The 14,190-nt window shown below is 31.5% G+C and overlaps 7 protein-coding genes across 7 annotated transcripts; 3 read left to right on the top strand and 4 right to left on the bottom strand.

Moving 5' to 3' along the window:
- Positions 1-12: 12 nt before the first annotated feature.
- Positions 13-864, bottom strand: MPM1 (Mpm1p; the record flags this gene model as incomplete). Its single annotated transcript, XM_064858999.1, has 1 exon — positions 13-864. The coding sequence occupies one exon, from the start codon at positions 862-864 to the stop codon at positions 13-15; it is 852 nt and encodes a 283-aa protein (XP_064714215.1).
- A 476-nt stretch (positions 865-1,340) lies between these two features.
- On the bottom strand, positions 1,341-2,078 carry DLS1 (Dls1p; the record flags this gene model as incomplete). Its single annotated transcript, XM_064858998.1, has 1 exon — positions 1,341-2,078. The coding sequence occupies one exon, from the start codon at positions 2,076-2,078 to the stop codon at positions 1,341-1,343; it is 738 nt and encodes a 245-aa protein (XP_064714214.1).
- A 909-nt stretch (positions 2,079-2,987) lies between these two features.
- Positions 2,988-4,427, top strand: BNA3 (kynurenine--oxoglutarate transaminase; the record flags this gene model as incomplete). The annotated part of the gene is made up of 1 exon (XM_064858997.1): positions 2,988-4,427. One exon carries the CDS (start codon positions 2,988-2,990, stop codon positions 4,425-4,427), a length of 1,440 nt encoding a protein of 479 aa, XP_064714213.1.
- Positions 4,428-4,846: 419 nt separating this feature from the next.
- On the top strand, positions 4,847-6,034 carry YHC3 (amino acid transporter YHC3; the record flags this gene model as incomplete). Its single annotated transcript, XM_064858996.1, has 1 exon — positions 4,847-6,034. One exon carries the CDS (start codon positions 4,847-4,849, stop codon positions 6,032-6,034), a length of 1,188 nt encoding a protein of 395 aa, XP_064714212.1.
- A 153-nt stretch (positions 6,035-6,187) lies between these two features.
- IKS1 (protein kinase IKS1) lies at positions 6,188-8,662 on the bottom strand (the record flags this gene model as incomplete). Its single annotated transcript, XM_064858995.1, has 1 exon — positions 6,188-8,662. One exon carries the CDS (start codon positions 8,660-8,662, stop codon positions 6,188-6,190), a length of 2,475 nt encoding a protein of 824 aa, XP_064714211.1.
- An 801-nt stretch (positions 8,663-9,463) lies between these two features.
- On the top strand, positions 9,464-10,897 carry PWA37_002428 (uncharacterized protein; the record flags this gene model as incomplete). The annotated part of the gene is made up of 1 exon (XM_064858994.1): positions 9,464-10,897. The coding sequence occupies one exon, from the start codon at positions 9,464-9,466 to the stop codon at positions 10,895-10,897; it is 1,434 nt and encodes a 477-aa protein (XP_064714210.1).
- Positions 10,898-11,159: 262 nt separating this feature from the next.
- Positions 11,160-13,583, bottom strand: STE20 (mitogen-activated protein kinase kinase kinase kinase STE20; the record flags this gene model as incomplete). The annotated part of the gene is made up of 1 exon (XM_064858993.1): positions 11,160-13,583. One exon carries the CDS (start codon positions 13,581-13,583, stop codon positions 11,160-11,162), a length of 2,424 nt encoding a protein of 807 aa, XP_064714209.1.
- Positions 13,584-14,190: the final 607 nt, after the last annotated feature.

The raw sequence follows: 14,190 nt of genomic DNA, 5'->3' as shown, positions 1-14,190 counted from the left end.
TACTTTATTTACTTAAAACCAGGAGGATGACGAAGATGAAGGTTTTTCCCTGACGACTTTTTCTCTTTCTTTAATAATTGGTTCTCTTCCATCATTTGGAATGATCTTTTCTCTTTCTTTGATTAAACAAGATCCATCATCGTAAAAAGTCTTTGTAGTAGTAACCTCTTTAGTTGAATTGTCACTGGCATCACTATTACCAAACATATTATTATTACTACTGTATGTCATATACTGGGATCTCCCTATAACCTTTTTCTGACATTTTTCATTAGAATCACCATCTATCCAGTCCGTCTGCATAATATCTTCTGGTGTTGTTATTCTGTCAACAGGAAACCAAGATTGCTTGACTTCTCTTTTTTTATCGGAATCCAATAATAAAGAGGAAGAAGACAAAGACTTATCTTGTTCAGACTTCCATAGTAAATATTTAGTATAGTCATTAAAATATTTACTTAATGTAATAGGATCATTAGCTACAGATTCCTTTGAAACAAATCTATTCAAGTCGACTCTTTCCATATCATTGTATATTTTATTTAATCTTTTCTTAATGATTTCTTGTGGGAATAAACACTGCCACCAGCCGTTTTGGTCCCATAAAGATAACCCATTTACTTTATTACATTGGACAAATTGTAGATTTGTTGGGACCTTATAATTGTACAAACCAGTGACCCCTTGCAATATACCCTTTGGTGGTGGGTTATGAATAAATGGGAACTCATTTGTTATATTGAAATTCCATGATGATGATGGAAACGGAAAATCAAACCACCCTTCAGGAATATTATAGTTTAACAGCCATGGTTCATCTAATTCATCTTGTGGTATAATATCCTTTTCTTCTATGTTAGACATGATCTATTTATTTATTTATTTATTTATTGGAAATAATAAATAGAGAATTGTTAACCTGCGACACTAACGTATTTCACGTAAATTGACGTTATTTGAAGTCTATTTAATCAATCAATATATTTGTGAGGAAATTAAGTAATGGTTAGGAAGCAGTGAAATAATCCCATACTTTTCTTCCATACTTTTTTTTTTGTTCACTTCTTATAATATCCATAAAAATTATGTAAATATACTTTTGTAAGGATAATTTTAAAACAAGGGGAAGGAAAAAGAGAAAAAGGAAAATAAAAAATGGTGGAAGTAAAAAAAAACAATATAGGTCTTTTCTAAATATCCAAACAATTTTTCACACAAATTTGTGATACGTATTAGGGTTTAGATTATATTATTTAATATTACATCTTATTTATTTTAGTTTATATCTATATATTTATATATGTCATCTACCATTGCTATCATTACTGCTATTGATGTTGTTACTCATCATTTTCATCTTCAGTATCATCATTATCATTGCTATTGTTTAGATCTATTTGCATGACATTAGCTTGGTTAGTTTCTTCTGGAGTAATAAACGTTGTGTATCTAATCTTATTTTTTGCAACCAATTCTCTCAAGCTTTTGGTTCTTGGTATCATATCAGATAAGAAACTGAACTGATCTTTTATGGAGATACAATCGGCTATATCATTGTAGTTCAATTGTAACAAAAGTTGACCTTGTTTATCTTCCAGTTTCTGTACTACACCATTTTCCTCTAATAATGTGGGTGATGGGCTTTGTCTGTATGAGGCTATCAATGAAGATTCTTTTGTTAATGATTGGACTAGATATTTTGCGGCAAACACAGTTGCTATAACGGAATCTGGTGTCATGTCCATCCAATTTGGATCGTTCTTGGAAATATTTATGACTTTCTGTAACCATATACGCATTTCTTCATCATGACCATCATCATCATCATTATTATTATTATTATTATTATTATTATTATTATTATTATTATTATTATTATTATTATTATTATTATTATGATTGTTATGGTTGTCACAGTTGTTGTTGCCATCAGTGTATTCATTCCTACTACTAGTTGAATCATCAATTGTGTTGTTATTGGTGTTGTCACTGCTGTTCGTACTAGATTTTTCAATTAAATGATTTTTTACTCCCTGTGTTGACGAGGATATTGTCACTGGTTTAAATGTTTGAAACATGATGTTTTAGAAAAGCCTGTGGAAAAGTAAGTTATTCTGTATGTATATTGGTATATATGGTTATTTTGTTGTTTACTCGTGTACTAACGTAATATTGGTCTAGTAGATTGTAAAATAAAAAGTTACATGTTATTAGACACATCACGTCAATATGCTTATAGAAATTTTATCTTAGGTTTAGTTATGGTATAAGTTTGTATTTTTTTTTGTTCTATTACCAACTCGATATACTATTTTTGTTATTGATATCATTATTATTGTTATTGTTGTTATTATTATTATTTAGTTATAAAAAATAATAAGAAACAGAGAGGAGTTGAAAAAGAAAGAAAGAAAAAAAAAAGATTGCCCAAGTGTTTTCCTAATCGAGTAATTAGAAAACGAAACAAACTAAAAAAATTAATCAGTAACCCTATGGTTTTTGTGCAATATCTTGGGAAAAACAGGCCGGTCATGTACAGCAGCCCTAAACCACAATTTGGCAGAATTATAGTTTAAACGTGTGTGATTGTCTCTATCTATAATTGAAACTGTGGTGTGGGAAATGTGTTGATATTACTTACAATCAACATCTGTGGTGGTGACAGTAAATGAGTAATAGTTGCACCGGTAATATATATATATATATATATATATATATATATCTTAAGGAGAAAGAGTGTTTATTAACTCAGATTATTGAGCTGTTTAATATCTATCGACCTCTTTTGTTTGTTTGTCTGTTTCAGTTTCTACTATTTTTTACATCCGATGTATCATTCACCTTAAGTTTTACACATTCCTTTGCTACGCATACATCAATTTTTTATATTTAATACTACAACTTTATATATTCTTTTAATATTGTTTTCTTTTTTTTTCTTTCACTACTCTTTGTATATACATATATATATATATATATATAGTAGAATGGCAAGAGCCACAAATCATTTGATACAGCCTTTATCATCTTCCATTTTGTCAGTTACATCTCATCTCGTTAAGAAAAATCATATATATTATAACTGTTCCAGTTCTATAATGACCACAATTAAATCACTTTCCACTGATTCCTCAAAGAAGTCCATCTTGCCTAACCAATATTTCACTTTGAACACAGACAAAGATGTTTGGACTTTAACAAACGAAGCTGCCTCCTTGGCCGCCACCAATTCACGCAACAAAGATAGGGAAATGTTGAATCTAGGACAGGGTTTCTTCTCGTATTCTCCACCAGACTTCATCATAAAAGATGTGCAAAGGGTCGTGGAAATTCCGTTGGTCAATCAATATTCCCCAACAAGAGGTAGACCCAATTTGATCAATGAATTAATTAAACTCTACCAACCATTCTATGGTAACAACGTTAAATTAGATAAAGATAATGTCACTGTTCACACTGGGGCCAATGAAGCTATCTTCTCCTGTCTTATAGGTCTTTTGAATAAAGGTGACGAAGTCATTGTCTTCGAACCATTTTTCGATCAGTATATTTCAAACATTGAATTGGCTGGAGGGAAAATCCGTTACGTTCCAATTAATCCACCAAAGGAGTTGAATAACAGAGTCACCACAGGGAAAGAGTGGGAGATCGACTGGGATATTTTGGATCAATCTATCAACGAAAACACAAAAGCTATGATTTTAAACACCCCTCACAATCCAATAGGCAAAGTCTTCACACGGGAAGAACTGCTAAGACTAGGTGATATCTGTGTGAAACATAACATTCTAATTATTGCTGATGAAGTATACGAACATCTATATTTCACCCCCGAGTTCACAAGAATCGCCACCTTGTCGCCAGAGATTGCACAGTTGACATTATCTGTTGGGTCTGCAGGTAAATCCTTTGCTGCTACTGGATGGAGATTAGGTTGGGTCATTTCATTGAATAAAGAATTGCTGAACTATGTCGCAAAGGCACATACAAGAATCTGTTTTGCATCTCCATCTCCATTTCAAGAAGCTGTGGCTTTAGCTTTACCACAAGCTACTAAATTGAATTATTTTAAGAACATGCAACAAGAGTATATTAAGAAATTTAAAATCTTGACTGATGCATTCGATAAATTGAATCTCCCATACACAATCGCTGAGGGTTCATATTTCATATGTGCCAATTTTGTTAATGTCAAGATTCCAAAGGATTATCCATTCCCTGAAGAATTACTATCTAAGGGGAAGGATTTCAGAATCTCCTATTGGTTGATGAATGAATTGGGTATTGTTGCCATTCCACCAACTGAATTTTACATCAAAGAACACGAACATGCAGCAGAAAATTTATTGAGATTTGCCGTTTGTAAAGACGATGAATACTTAGTTAAAGCTGCTGAAAGATTCCAATTATTGAAAGAATATTTATAAACATTATCAAAATTGTTCCTCCAAATATATACAATTGTATCCATATAAATCTACTCGTATATAAATGAGTATATACATATATTCAGATCATGTATTTTTAATACGTTTTCTTCCCACTAATTGGGGAATCAAGTGGATCAGGTGTGAGGGCGAAATGGTCCATGTAGTAATTGTCTTTTGTGTCAATGTCAAAATGGCAATTAAAAATAAACACTTATGAAAAAATAATGTGTAGTGAATAATATACACATAGTAGTTGGTATTGGGTTATATTCAGAAAAATATATGTAAAGAGAGGGGGGACAGCCAAGAAAGAAAATATACCGTTCATTCTTTACGCTTCATTCCTCATAAACTGTTTGCTCAACTAATTTTATTCACATTATAAGCTTTTTAGTTAATATTAGTATATTATCATTATGAAACTTTTTTACAACCCTTTCCCCATATTTTGGTTATTTGGACTTATAAATAATGTGTTATATGTAGTGATTTTATCTGCTGCTGTAGATTTGGTAAATCTAACAACACCAAAGTCTTTAATTCTATTAGTGGATATACTACCGTCACTGTTGGTGAAACTTGTTTGTCCCTTTTATATCCACAAAATACAATATGGTGTCAGAATTATAATTCTTATATTATTAAGTGTCATCGGTATGATGATGGTTTCAGTCCATTATACTCTTACATGGACATTATTGGGTATTATCTTGGCTTCAATGTCTTCTGGATTTGGTGAAGTGACTTTTTTACAGTTAACACATTATCAGACTGAGACGTACACTCTTTTAAGTGATGAAAATGAAGACAACAATAGTAAGAAGGCTTTGAATGGTTGGTCTTCAGGTACAGGTGGGGCTGGGTTAGTTGGTTCCTTCTGCTATTTATTTTTGACTTCAATATGTAATATATCAATACCTGCCTCTCTATTATGTTTTGCAGTTTTACCTATTGGATTTTTACTTTATTTTCAACTCAATTTGGAACCACAATCGTCTGTGAATTTATCTAATATGTCTACAAATCAATGGATAGTAAATAATTTTAGTGTTTGGTCACGATTGAAAATGCTAATCATACCATATATGTTACCCTTAACTTCAGTGTATTTCTTTGAGTATTTAATTAACCAATCGATTTCACCAACTTTGCTATTCCCAGTAGAAGTAATCCCATTTTTTCATAGGTATAGGGATTTGTATGTCCTTTATAGTACCTTATATCAAGTCGGTGTTTTCATTGCAAGATCATCAGGTAGGTGGATAAGATTAAAAAAATTATATACATTGACATATCTACAAAGTTTAAATTTCATAATAACGTTATTACAATCTTGGTATTTTATAAATTCAAGATGGCCGTATTTAAATATGTTAGTGATCTTTTGGGAAGGTTTACTCGGTGGGTCATCCTATGTTAACACTTTTCTAAATGTTCAGGATGATTTACCTCATGAACAAATTGAATTCTCTATGGGCTCAGTCTCAATTGCTGATTCACTAGGCATATTTTTAGCTTCCTTAGTAGGACTACTGCTAGAGCCAACTCTCTGTGACCACCAGGTTCAAGATGGAAGACCATGGTGTAGAATGGTGGAGAAGTAGTTTTTTTTTTACGTTATCCAATTTATTATTATTGAATAAACATTACTGATTAATTCAGTGCTTTTTGTTCTTATTTACTTTTTTTTTATAGTATCTAAATGTAGTACTTAGATATTTGATTTATATAAGTTGGATGGTATCATTAATTGTTAATTAGAAAACTTTTAATATAACGTATAAAAGCATTAAGATAATTGTTATCATTTTTGCCTCCTCGTAACCACTATTGACAGAAAGACCTAATAAGAACATTGATAGTAAATTTAATAGTGATAAGTAGACCTTTTTTTTTATTTCGAAATAAATTAAAGCAGAAATCAAGATTGAGATTGTTGTATATAAATATGATGAATAGAATACCTTTTGGCAATATTCATTGTAAGTAAAAGCAAACAGGGGTGATAGATTGGTTGCTTGATGACTATTAATCAATGCCAAATATTCTGTTTTATCACTTGGTGAATTATTTTGCAAATCAAAAGGATTATCTCTCCGATCGCGAGCAACAATATTTTCTATATCTGACATAGATGATTCAACAGATGTTACTTCATCTGCATCGGAATATATATTGTTTTCAACACGGAATACCTGAAGGTCCTTTGTTTCCTTGAAGTTTGATGGTTCAGTTGGATTAACATTATTATTATAATTATTATTGGTTTTACTAATATTGGCGTTATTATCCGAATTTGTTTCACTCAGAGTAAGTATTAAACGACCAACATATTCCTCTAGTTGTCTTGCAGTGGGTCTCTTGGCTGGATTAGTAGACAGCAATGATTCTATTATATTAAATATTCTAGAATCAATTGGTTTTAAGTTCATAGCACTATGTTCCTTAATCATAGATAATTTATTAATTTTGAATGACTTGACCGTACGTTTCATGTCAGGTATATCAAATGAATCTAATATAAACGGCAATTTACCAAATATGATAAAATATATTATCATACCGAAAGAATACATATCTGAAGCAAAAGTATATTCATTGTATGGCAATGATATATCGTTGTCTATCGGGGAATTACTTGCTACTCCCTGACTTAATTTATCACTAATAATAACTTCTGGTGCAGTATATTCTATAGTGCCTGTTGCCCCAGTAGCGGTTCTTGCTTCTCCGAGAAGCTGACTCTCACCTAGATCACCGATTATCACAGTAGGGAAAGTGTCATATTCCTCTTCATTTAATGAATTCATTTTATTTAAATGATCCTCTTCGATGTCAAAATTATTAGTTATCGAATCGTTATTCTGAATTATGTCGTTTTTACTATCTTCTGCAACTGTCCTGTCTTTATATTTAGACAACAATAAACAATTGGATGGCTTGAGGTCTCTGTGAATCAAACCAATATCATGTAACTCATGTAATCCTCTTGAAATATCTTGAATAATATGTAGGATTTGTAATGTCGATAATCCTAATTGAAGTTGTGCATTAGCTCTCTTAATTCTTCTCATCTCTTTGAACCATTTTTTCCTTTCTTCAGGAGATGTTCTTTCAGGGTATTTTTTGAAAACATCAATTGAAATACAATCTTCTAAATTTCCTCCAGGGCAATATTGTTGTAAAATGAATAGACATGGAATCTTTTCATTTGAATCATCATTTTTATCATCATTTATTGAATCTTGATTTAATTGTTCTTTATTAGTGTTCATTTTGGTTGTAACACCATATGATTTATCCATTTCTAACCAAACATGGTTGTATGTGATTAGATTGGCACTTTTATGTGTCAGAGAACTCAATGCTTTCACTTCTCTGATACATTTATTAAACCAAACCATATCATTACCAATAGAGATTTTTTTTAAGGCAAAGACACCAAGTGGTGTATTACCAATTCTATGAATCACTTTAAACACTGAACCACGAGCACCATTACCTAATAAAGATAAGGTTGTAAAAAATTTATGGAAATAGCCAGGTATAAAAAGATCTTCCGGTATAAAGGAATGAAAATCCTGCTCTTTTTGTGAGTTTTTTGTTTTATTTTTACTACTTTTAATATAGTTGCTGTTGGTACTAGATTTAGAATCATCATTAATGCTTGGCAATGAATATTGCCTATGTGTACTTTGTAAAAATTGAAAATATCCTGGAGATAAATTGAAATGAGGTGATTGGTTAGAATTCAAAGGTCCCATTCCTTGAGTATCAGTTAGACTGGCATTTGTGATGAAGTTATCCGTTAAGTCATTTGCACTATTATAATTTGTATCACTCAAAGATTGGAGAGGCGATCTTCTTGTATGATTGTTGCGAGAAACTTTAATCTTATTCCCATCTGATATTTTTGTGCCACATTGTGGACATAAAAATGTTGCTATAGAATAATGTCTATTTTTACCTGTAATATTATTATTATTGTTAGTAGTATTAGAATTACTATTACGAATATTATCTTCAAAATATATGGTATTATATCTTTCCAACTGATTACTATGATCAAAACTAGATAAAGATCTTCTATCTGAATTATTAACTAAAGGATGTGTGGTAGGAACTTCTTGGAATACAGATAAGGTACCCTGTGCAGCATTAACAATCATCAAGGATTTGGAGTTTGGGTCATTGAGTATCAATGAATCATCTGAGTAAGGTATTAGACTCATGTTAAATTGAATATCAGTTTGTTTGTTTGCTTATGGACTGTATATGATTTTTTTATTTCTAAACAACAAAAATAAGGCAAAACATATATGTACACATAAATATACTTTTAATCTTCATGCGTTTGTCATTCCTTATTATTTCTCCTTCTTCTTCCTCCCTTTTTCTAAATTTTGATCTAATAATGACTATCTTTATTAAACCATATAACTTTTAACAAGTTGCAATAAGATATGTTTGAAATAGGAACTAAATGTAGAGAGATAGTGTGAGACAGATGGCACGAAAGAATCTGAAGAACCGAATAGATCGACATGTTTAATCATTAAAGAGATCTCTTTCTTCCCTTCCCTCTTTATATTTTTCTTTGTGGAATTATATTTACCCCTTCAGCTGTTTAAAGGATTGTGGTAGTGCCGTTTGGGTCTCGAGAGAGAAAAGAAGCCAAAAAAATTTTGATTTCAAGAGCCTTCGAGAAGATTTTTTAGATCTAAAGTTTCAAGCAGAGCAGATGAATTAATATATTTTTCTAGAGAGTATGTATATGAGTGTTCATGTTTGGTAGGGCAGCTACATCTGCTAAGAACATGAGATAGTAATTCGATTATTTTAATCTAGATTTGTTTTTGGTTGTATGGTAGCACTTATTGCTGTTAAACATTGAAAGTAAAGAAGAAGAGAGTGAGTATAAGTGTATGCACAAATATACGTCAATGTAAAACATTGTTAACGGAATAAATTAAAAAAACAAGCCTATGGTATACTTAGTTATTTTTATAAGATAAATTCTAGATAAGTTTACCATGGATTATATGTTGCTGGGTTCAAAATCTAGAAAAACGGGGTTTCGATTGAATAAGTCATGTGAAAGAGATAAATATTTAATGGAGAATATCAATGAATATTTTAATGAAGAAAAAAATGAAAGTCCACATGTTAGTGATCAAACTAAGAGGCCTAAAAGTAAGGATAATAGCATTTTTGATAAGAGTAATCTTTCCATTTTGTCACCGTTGAAAATTGGTATTATTATTTCACCAGATAAGTTTAATGATGTTCCAAGAGGCAACATTCCTCTTTTAATTGATGACGTTGAATCACAAAATATTGTTGCTACCCCACTATATAATAAAAATTCCTTTCAGGTCAAATCAAACCTAGATGTAAAAGACTTTCAATCAAATTATAATATTCCAGAAATAATCGAAGTAGAGGATGAAGAGGAGGAGGAAAATGAAAATCAAATTTTAGAAAATGTACCTGATCTATTAGACAATTCTGAATTAGACTATAGTACAGCAGAAGAAAGCGTTCTATTGGACACGTCACAAGATGCCCTATTGGAAACTGAGATTGCATCAAGAGTTCATAACAAAAAAGTCAAAAATACCGATACCTGTAGTGATATTGACTCTGATGGAGAAGATAGTGATTATATTCCAATAAAAAATGAAGATTGCAAACTAGCAGAATCGAACGTCCCCTTAAGGAGAAGTACACGGATTAAAGTTCCTATTCTTGATTATTGGAGAAATGAAAAGATTGTCTATAAAAGAAGATCTGCAAGACCTGAATTGGATATCTTCAAAATAATAACTTATGAAAATGAAAATAATGATAGTATTAATCAGAAGAAAGACACAAGGAATAAGAAAAGGAATGGAGTTACAGTTGATAACGAATCTTACGATAGGAATCAGTTTCTTTCTCCAGTAGAAAACAATTCGCAAAGAAGAAAACAGATAAAAGTAGATTATTCTTATTTAAATAGTAAAATACAGAAGAAGATATCAAGCTCTGGAAATAAAGATATTGAATGGGTATCTAGAGGTGTATTTGAAGGTACTATAAAAGAGAAATCAATTACAGAGGATAAATTAGAATCTAAAAAGGAGATTCTGGCTATAGCACCAGATTATATTGATAATGAAAGGATGTACTATCAAAATAATAATAATTATAAAATAAATATTTTATTTGATTCACAAAAAGATTATTTTGCAAGTGGATTCATGACATTACCTATCAATGGTCAAAAAACACTCTCAACAATTGATAATATCTATATAATCTTCCATGTATTGAAGGGTTGTGTAGAAGTAACAATATCTGATAACAATAAGTTTGTCTGTATGAAAGGATCCACATTCCAGATTCCCTCTTATAACTCATATTCATTAGTTAATAAGGGGAATATCGCTGTTAAACTACATTTTGTTCAAGTGACAGTTAAGTAAAAGAGAAGTTTTTTTTGAATAGATAGTGTAATACCTATGTTGATCTTTAAGTGTTTACAAAAAAAATAAAAGTATGTAAAAATCTAGTAGGAAATAAAAAATAAAAAAGGATCTGGTTTTATTCTATAAGAAAAATATCATAAATATATATATATATTTGCATATGTGTGTGTATTTAACGTAAGTCTCTATATGTTTATTTTGAAAATGGTCAATCCATTTTACTCTCTCGGTTTATCAACTGTGTTTTGTTATGAAAATATTATTGAACTGTCTCATTATTATTATTATTATCAGCAATTAAGTTTTCTTGACTATTGCTAGTAGCTGGGTTACTATTATCATCCATATTATCAGACAATTTTTTCATGCGGGCTAGTTTTACCAATGGAGCTAAAGTTGATGTAGATGCAGCTTCTTGTTTGATAAATGGATCATTTAATAAATCTTCTGCAGTAGCTCTTTGATCAGAATTTACTTTAAGACATAAACCAAGGAAATCTTTCAAAAGTGGTGATAATAATTCTGGTTCCTTTAATTTTGGTGTTCCGTTTGTGGCAATTAAATATAAAGCTCTTAATGGTGTTTCATTCAGATATGGTGGTTCTCCTTCAATCATTTCAATGATCATAATCCCTAAGGACCAAACATCGACTTTTGGACCGTATGCTTTCCTTGAGACGACTTCTGGTGCCATCCAATATGGAGTTCCTACCATAGTTGTTCTCTTCAAGTTCGATTCGTTAATTTGAGCACAGAAGCCAAAATCTGTTAACTTAATATCACCTTCCATTGATAAAAGTATATTATCCGATTTAATGTCTCTATGGATAACCCCTTTCGAGTGCAAAAACTTCAATCCATTCAATGTCTCTCTACATACAGTGGCGATTTGTGATTCATTTAATATACAATGTGTCACTACATCTGTTAGTGAACCACCTTCCATATATTCCATAACCACCCATAGATCTTGTTTAATTAGATATGAGTCGATAAAATTGACAATGTTGGGGTGTTTACTCTCTTTCATGACTATGATTTCATTAATGATTAATTCTTTCTTTGGTTGTTTTTCTAGATTCATCTGTTTTATAGCTACTGACACATTTGTATTGATTTCATGTGCTGTATAAACACCACCTGAGGCCCCCTGGCCGATTTTTATCAGGTCGACATATTTTGTATGTGGATCATCTAATGAACAGATCTGTTGTAACTTGTTATAAATTTCTTTTTTGCGTTTTTCTCTTTCTTCACGTTTCCGTTCATTTGATAATTGAGTGCGTGTTGGCGAAGAGGTATTTATCTTATCTAGTTCATTCTTTGTAGGTAACGTTGGTATAGGTGGTAATTCTTTTTGTGAGCTTTGTTCTTGGTGATTTGATAGGTCTGTTTGAGTGTTTGATTTTACAAAAGTAGCTTTGTGGTTGTTATTATTTGAGATGGAGGGAGATGATGGTTGAGAGTTGATATTTGCTTTTTTAACAGTTGGAGGTTTTGGCGCGGGCCTTGTTGGAATAAATTTTTCATTATTTACAATATTTGAATGTAAGGGAGGGGTGGACATAGGACTGTAAGCAGTATGATTATGGTTATGGCTATGGTTGTGACTATTATTGAGAGTTGGTAAAGATGGAGTAGAAGATGATGAATTTGATATGGAAGATTTATAAGAGCCAGTACTTGGTAATCTTGGGGTGGAAGAATTAGATACGGGTTGTGTGTTAGAGACTGGTGTTACTGATTTGGGTTTATAAGTTTTCATAATTTTATCCCCGGGATGAGATACATCGTTTTGATAGAACTGGACAATATCCATCACAGTCTCTATATTTTGTTGTTGTTCTTGTTTAGATATCCCATTTGAAGCCAGGAGACGTTGCCATTCCTCTGGAAGACCGGTGTATTTGCCAGTTTTAGCATCTATCCCCACATGATGTAGATGTTTGGGGTTATATGGAGTTGATATTTTCAGAGAACCGGTACTATTATGTTTGTTGCCAGCACTTTTTCTTCTCCTTCTTCTCGCTGTTGCTGTTAATGATGTAGTTGTTGAGGAGGAGGAATAACTACTCCCGTTAGTGCTACTATTCGTACTGTCCCCACTATTTCTTTTGATTAAGGATGCAAACACACCTTTCATAATACTGGTACTACTACTGTTGTTACTACTATAGCCGATACTATTACTTATATTATTTTTATTGTTAATGTTGCTGCCACTACTTCTATTACTCCTACTTTTGCCAGTAGTGCTATTACTATTACTTTTGTTAGTGTTGTTGTGGTTGTGGTTGTGGTTGTAAGCTGATGAGGATGGTAAAGTATTGTTATTCCCACTTAAAGATATTTTTTTGTTCTTGATTTGATTTTTAGATGTAGTAGAAACTTTCTCTCCATTATTTTGAATATTATTATTGTTATTGTTGCTATTATGATTACATTTATTTAAATTTGGGGAGGATCCAGTACTGTTATTTGTGGTTTCGAAAACATTTGAACTTGCTATATTTGTAGTAGAAGGATCTGACTTATTTATATCATTTGTTAAAGCATTAATGTTCCAAACCCCGAGGGCTCTGGGAATATCACTATCTGGCATAGAACTACTATTATGGGTATCAGTATTATTATTTTTATTTTCACTATTGGGATTATCACTACCAGTCTTATTATCTGTCATAGTTATTTCAGTAATAAATGTATACTTTTTTGTATGTCAGTGTTTTCTATATTAAGGAAAAAAACAAAAAAAAAGAGAAAAAAGAAGGTAATTGTAGTATTCTATGTTCAATGCCAATTCAAAGCATACTAATATACCAATCTATTGCGCATATATACGTCTTGTTCAGCAGGGGTAGATATAATACAGGTGTATCTGTTGTTATCACCACTTTATGATATGGAAGACGTTACATTGTTTACCTTTTAACTTGTTTCAAGTTCGCTGACAAAACCCCACAGCATTTTTTTTTTGTTTTTGTTTTTCATTTTTTCCCGTTTTCCCTCGATTCGTGGAAAGTGATGTAGAATATTCGGGTGTGTGGGTGTCTACTATTTTTCCCGTGTCGTTTCTTTTTCTGAGTGGAAAAATTTTTCTGTGGAAATTTCCTGGAAGATTTGTTCAACTCGATGCAATGAGGTGAAGTTATGTAATATGGATTTGATTGATTAAGTGTAGTCAGTCTGATCTGCCTATTGGTTTTATTGTTGGTGCTATCTCAGGTCTGTTTAAGTACATCTGGTGGTTCAGCTCTTATTCAATTTGTTTTATACACACAATTGACTCT

The sequence above is a fragment of the Arxiozyma heterogenica genome (assembly GCF_036370985.1).
Source record: "Arxiozyma heterogenica strain weizmannii chromosome Unknown scaffold_20, whole genome shotgun sequence".
Classification (NCBI taxonomy): domain Eukaryota; kingdom Fungi; phylum Ascomycota; class Saccharomycetes; order Saccharomycetales; family Saccharomycetaceae; genus Arxiozyma; species Arxiozyma heterogenica.
Note: the sequence above shows the minus strand (reverse complement) of the source record. Positions and strands in the feature narration are given on the sequence as shown.